Source organism: Haliotis rubra, unplaced genomic scaffold (assembly GCF_003918875.1).
Source record: "Haliotis rubra isolate DU_JTF1 unplaced genomic scaffold, ASM391887v1 Scf477, whole genome shotgun sequence".
NCBI lineage: Eukaryota > Metazoa > Mollusca > Gastropoda > Lepetellida > Haliotidae > Haliotis > Haliotis rubra.
Genome location: NW_025767165.1, coordinates 662,168 through 669,018, shown reverse-complemented (window position 1 = coordinate 669,018; position 6,851 = coordinate 662,168). Strand labels below are relative to the sequence as shown.

Genomic DNA, 6,851 nt, shown 5'->3' with positions numbered 1-6,851 from the left:
ATCATTCCATGTACATCCCATGCACCTCAATGATTTCGAGCAGAGACATCATTCGATGTACAGCCCATGCACCTCAACGATTTCGAGCAGAGACATCATTTGATGTACAGCCCAGACCTGCACCTCAACGATTTCGAGGGACATCATTCGATGTACAGCCCATGCACCTCAACGATTTCGAGCAGAGACATCATTCGATGTACAGCCCATGTACCCCATGTTTCGAGCAGAGACATCATTCGATGTACAGTCCATGTACCTCAACCAGTGTTGCATCTAGAGCGCGTTTTTGCGTAATTACGCAGTAAAATAGAAAAATGACGCAGTGATATTTCATGTGTGCGCTACATAGAACGCGCGAGTTATTATTTTCACGCATATATTCGTTGCTAAGCTACATGAATTAAAAACTGTTACTTGCCATTGCTCCCTATATTGGAAATACCAAGCTATAAATATCACTTTTCCAAGAACATGCCCGGACACGTCTAGATATCGCAGTGATTTCCAAGTGATTTTTTCATTGGTCAAATTTAATGTTTAGCATTCGGAATCATTTCGGCATATGTTAGGAACTCGGAAAAACAGGTTTGTTACCAGATCCCATACAGAATTGATCGTAATTGTTCGCCTATTTCCGTCGTACCTCGTAATTTTCTTGGAAATGGTGAATGAGGCCAGATCGGCGAGCGAAGTAACGGCAGCGGTGATGTTCGGTAAAGTTGAGTCATATTATCACGTTGATAAAGACATGTCGTCAAATAAGAAGAAAAGACGAATCACAGACTTTTTTCACGAAACGGCAGGTGCTAGTGAAGTTAATTCAAATGCATTCCCGATAATGGCGACCACGTGCGTGATAGTGATGAACTCAATGTTAATTCTGACGAAAGTGACAGTTGCGAAGAACATCTTCCACAGACCGGAAAACGAAAATTTGTGCGCAAATTTCGGAACAAGTGGCTAAAGAAATATGATTGGCTTGAGTATGATGAGGCAAGTGGAATAATGAGTTGCAAACTTTGTAAAAGCTGTAACTTAAGTAATACACTGACGACATCTTGCAAGAATTATAGATCGTCGACTTTGACTAGACGAGAAATTACTTGACCATAAGATTCTCCGAAAAGAACTTGCTTCAACGAAATGACTTTATTACAGCGACAGAAACGGCAATTTCTCGAAAATCAGCAAGTATCGTTGCCGCAATGCGTTGTGCATATTGGCTGTGTAAGGAAGGTGTTGCAAGTTCCAAGTACCCTTCTCTTGTATCATTGTGTAAACTTCAAGGATGTGAAGATATTTTGTCATTAGGTGTTGGTAAAAATGCAACATATACTTCACGGGAAACTGCTGATGAAATTCAGGATGCATTTGTGGATGTAATCACAGAAGATATTGACATGAAACTTAGATCATCAGTGTTTAAATCTGTTTTGACAAATGAGAGTACAGACATTAATGTGACAAAAAAGCTTGTTATCTATGGAAGAATGATGTTTGAAAACATGCAACAAGAAACTATTTTTTTGGAAACATTGAACTAAAGGGTTCACGAGCAACTGCACAAGTCATTTACAAACACATGAAAGAATTTATGCAGTCAAGAGGAATTGAAATGAGTGACATCATTGCACTTGGCACAGACGGAGCGTCATTGATGACAGGTAGGAAATTTGGAGTGGCCAAATTCCTGCAGGACGATAGTCCCCATGTTGTAAATATTCATTGTGTGGCACACAGACTAAACTTGTGCACATCAAAGGCAGCTGACGAAGTGGAGTATGTTGGGAAAGTGTTTCAGAAAACTCTTACAGACTTATTTTATTATTTTAAGAAATCAGCATGCAGAGTTGCAGAACTTGCCGAGGTACAGAAATTATTAGATGACCCCCAAATAAAAGTAAAGGAAGTCCACGAGATCAGGTGGTTTGCTATGTACAATGCACTTTTCACTGTGTACAAGACATGGAGGTCTTTACTGAGATATGTCAAAAAGATTGACAAGAGGAGCTCAAAGGAAGAGGAACAACTAGCCAACTTCACAGATTACAAGTTCATTTTCAAGCTCCATGTGATGATGGATGTGATCCCCAGGTTTACTGAATTGAATTTGGTATTCCAAAAAGTAGATCTTGATGTTTCATGTGTGCAGCCTGCAGTTGAGGGATGTCTGTCTTGTTTGAAATGTGCACTCAGTGGCAAAAGCCACTATCAGCCACTGCTCAAAGATAAAATGATTCTTAAAAAAGAAAATGACAATGTGATAGCTAAGTACTGGGGAGAGAAGTTACATAATTACCAAGCAAAGAAATCAGAGGAAATCAGGGACAAATTTTTGAATGCTCTTCAAGACAGAGTTGAAAAGAGGTTTCCTAAAGAATCAGTCAGTGTCTCTACTGCTTTTAGTGTCATGGGACTAAGGAGTATAAGCATGCTGTCTGAAGAGGATCTTGTCAACTATGGAAAGGAGGAAATGGAAATTCTGACTAACTTTTATGGTTCTGATCGGACAGGGAATGGAGAATATCTTAGCAAGGCCAAAATTGACCAAATTGGAACTCGGTGTGAGTGGGGCATTTTGAAGAGAGTTGTTCTGAAGGAAAGGTATGCAAGGGACAATTTCAGTAAACTTTGGACTGAGATATGTGCACATCACAAGTCCATGTTTCCCAACCTCCTGACCCTAGCTAGGCTTGCTCTTGTAGTGCCCTTGCAAACAGTTGATTGTGAACTGGGCTTCAGCTGCCAGAACAACATCCACAACCCTGCAAGAAACAGACTGTGTGCTGAGAGGCTGAACACACTGATGTTGATAAAACTAGAGGGCAAGGAGGTAGATGAGTTTGACTATGTGCGAGCATTGGAGAAGTGGAAGAAGAAAGTGGACAGGAGAATCTTCAAAGCTTAGACAGCTGAGTTATAGCTGAGATGTCTCATCTAGTCTTTATTCCAAGTATTGCTGTACATCATTGAAGTTAATAAGAAGACATTTCAAAAGATATGATATTGTTTATTGTCTTTATAAGATCGTTACAGTGAGGAGTGACTCAAAAAACAGTGGCCCACTGTCAATACATGAGTGGCCCACTGATTTAAAAACAGTGGGCCACTGTGACCCACTATGGTCAAATCCTAGATGCAACACTGCTCAACGATTTCGAGCAGAGACATCATTCGACGTACAGCCCATGCACCTCAACGATTTCGAGCAGAGACATCATTCGATGTACAGCCCATGCACCTCAACGATTTCGAGCAGAGACATCATTCGATGTACAGCCCAGACCTGCACCTCAATGATTTCAAGAGACATCATTCGATGTACAGCCCAGACCTGCACCTCAATGATTTCGAGAGACATCATTCGATGTACAGCCCATGCACCTTAGAAACTCCCCCGGGGGGGTTTCGGTTCTGTTACAGGCCAACTAAGAGGCCAAATTATATGCCAATTTCGTCACTCAATGTACAGCCACCTCAGAAACTCCCACTCAGTGGTTTATGAGCGTGTGCCAGTACGCGTAAGTCGTGACGCGTTGCGTCGGCGGCGATCCACCGTTTGGTGTCCATGGGCGACAGCGACCTCTTGTTGAGGGTGATGCCATAGATGTTGTGTTTGTCGCTTCTCAACGCATTCATTCGGTGTTTGAACGTCTTATTCTTGAACAGAGCTTGTTTGAAGAGGACGTGCTTGATGTGTTGTTTCACCACGTATTTCTTTGACCCCTTTGCCTTTCGGATCTCACCCTTGTCAGCTTTTAAGATGGAGTACATCTTAGGCCTAAAGCTGACGATTCGGCAATGGGTGCCCGCACATTCGTCCTTCATCTTGCTGAGGACCTTTTGTTGATCGCTGTGTAGGGCATGGTCCTTTGGGTAATCGCTGATGTCGTATATGTATGTGTTTTGCCATGTCCTCGCATTAACGCCCCTTCGTGCAGATATCAGCAACAAGGAATCTGTGTCCGTGTACAGCAGCCCGCAGATCGATCCCCGTATTGCTTCTTGAGCCGGTTGTAGTAGAAATCATGCATGAGATGTTTGGACTCGTCGAGAATGCTCATCCCCACGTAGACGGGTCGGTTGAGCTTGATGTGACTTTTGTTCATGTGCAGCGCCGCCAAATCGTTATCAAATAGCTTGCTTCGGTTGAAGGCCGGGCTAGCGATCAGTTTCCTGAGTTTTTCCTCCTGGTGCAATCGCACGAGTTTGACCGTCACCCGTTTTCTCAGGTTCTCCATCGTCTTACCAAACACCGAGTTGTTCATGAGCTTATACAAGTTCTTCTCGAAGTCACTGGTGGCCAGCTTTCGCAGGTCCGTGTTGATTCTGATGTAGGGCTCCATCCAAGGACTTTGGTTAAACTTGAGCACCCTATGAATTTTGGTCAGCTTCATACCCAATGATAGGTACAGCTGCAGGTTGCAATAGTGCACGACATACTTGGTCTTGTTCATCAAGTTCGGGACGAGTTTTTCCACCCGAGCCAGGGTGTTCTCACACATCCAGTCTCGGCAGACCATCAACTGTTCGGGGGGCCAGCAGATAGCTGTTTTGGGTAGCGTGTAATGCCTCGGGATACTCCGGATCCACTTCGAGGATGTAACCCTTCCCCGAATCCGACGCGATGCTCGTGATATCGATCTCATCGTCCAACCACTCAAACCCCCCAGTAGGCAGACACTGACTCATAGCCCAGCCGTACAGGTTGTTGGCATCGAGATAAAAGAGATGATTGGTGGGCTTGCTAGAGTCGTAGCCTTCCACGTACTTATTGTTGGCTCTTGCGTACCGTTTGGCGACCATGGAAATCCCTCCTCGTAAGCCTTTCTCGATGAACAGGTGCATGTTGTAATCCGTGAGCAATTCCAGCTTAACTCCGGTTTCTTCAGCAGCGCATCCCACGATAGACCAGGGCTGGTGTAGAACTGAGTTGATACTGTTTCAAACACATCGTCCTGAACGTTTCGAACAAGTCGGCTAGCAGGAGCACGTCCGTTCTCAAGTACAGATCGTGGTAGTCACCTAGATTCTTACATCCCAGTTTCTTCCACACGTTCTGCGCATGGTCGTAGTCGTCCTGGGAGATATGGGATTCGTTCAGGCTGCTGTAAAATCAGTAGATGGGAGGTAATCGGTTCTCGTCGAACTTAGACCAATCATCCATGTACTCGTATGGGTACACACCCTTCCTCATCAGCAGGGGCCGAGTCTCAGCGTTGGTGGATCGATCAGTGATGGGGAAGGTGTCATTGGCTTTGACCAAACTATCGAGCGATGACAGGAGGAACTGAGCACTGTCAATGAATCTCAGACCGTTGAGCGAGAATGAGATGTATTTTTCCATGTTGTTGGGGATGCACTTGATATCACCACCGACCTTCGAGATGGCCTGCATGATCAGGTAGGCATCGTACCCTCTCAGATTGTGGAAGACCATGGGGATGTTGATTGTTTTAGGGTTGATTCTAAGCTGGAGGTTGGACATGTTATGGGCGGCACCTCGGTACCGGCCAGTGATGTGGCAGTGATCTCTCACGACATCCCCGTTCAGGGGTCCCTGAAATATGTGGCAATTCTCAGCATGCTTTTGAGCGACTTGGTCCTTCGGCGTCATGCACATGGGGGCAGCGGTGTACAGCCTTTTCCTAATGATTTTCTCTTCCTGTTGCAAACACATCAGGAATCGTTCGGCCGCATTAGGACCTCGGTAGATGACTGGAGCGTTCGTTTGTCCATCGCATCGGACGACCATGTACCCGAACCCACAGGCTTAATAGTGTAACTATAAATGATTACCAAGCCAAGCCTCTTGTCAATCTCCAACAAGTCAGTGGATCCACAATACGTATCTGTAAATCAAATAATTGAAACAATGATTCTTTTAGAAATGTTATACGTGACTTGTGTCAATGCAATGTAAGGCTAAGAGGTTTAATAATTGGTTACATAAACTATTACACAAAGCCATGGGTGTAAAGTATATGTTATAATTGTTTTAATGGTAATAAAATGATAAAAAAGATGTACTGGTATAATTGGATAAATACCGCCATATAGCTGGAATATTGCCGAGTGCGGCGTAATACTAAACTCGCTTACTTAGATATATTGAGCTGACATCACATATAATTAGATAAGTAAACTTATATACAGGGAATGGTATACGTAGATCTAGGTGTAGAACTGAAAAGAATGAACATGATATAAACATGTCTAATACACGTGCATGTTTTGAGCTCAATAGGTAAATTACTTACACGATGAAGTTTTACGTCCAGCAGAACGTATATTGCCTACTCCTGACAGGGTTTTGAAAAATCACCTATTTGCCACTAACACAATCTCTCATGAGTAGGACTCATGAAGCTCGATGAGGACTTTTAAAGTAATGTGAATATGTTTTCAGATTTATTCACTTCTCTAGGCCTACATGTTGATGCTTGACACTGAGGAGGAGCAATTAGTGCCCATAATGCGATGAGAAGACCCTTAAGCCCATACAAGCCCACTGTTGGGTACTCACATTCAATCTGCTCATTTCCACCTTTCACGGTCCCTTTGATGTCGGCAATGTCAACAAATAAAACAATGGCGACCGGATCACGTCCACGCGAGACTACCTAAATCATTATAAAACACACAGCTGACATTTTATGTGTATAGTGTATGTTTATTTTGTTGTATAACGCGGAAAGATATTGTCAAACTGTAATGTTAGATTTAGATTAAAAACAACAACAAAGTGTTTTTCCTGTGAGCCTTTGCGAGTCGCGATTTTCAAAGCCGCCTCAGTTACCCTCAAAGCACTGAAAGAGAGAATTCGCTACCTGGAAAGAAAGATAGAA

General features: G+C 43.5%; 1 protein-coding gene across 1 annotated transcript; it reads left to right on the top strand.

The window, feature by feature from the left end:
- Positions 1 to 1,618: 1,618 nt before the first annotated feature.
- On the top strand, positions 1,619 to 2,911 carry LOC124290887 (zinc finger protein 862-like). The gene has a single exon (XM_046727733.1). The coding sequence runs from the start codon at positions 1,619 to 1,621 to the stop codon at positions 2,909 to 2,911; it is 1,293 nt and encodes a 430-aa protein (XP_046583689.1).
- Positions 2,912 to 6,851: the final 3,940 nt, after the last annotated feature.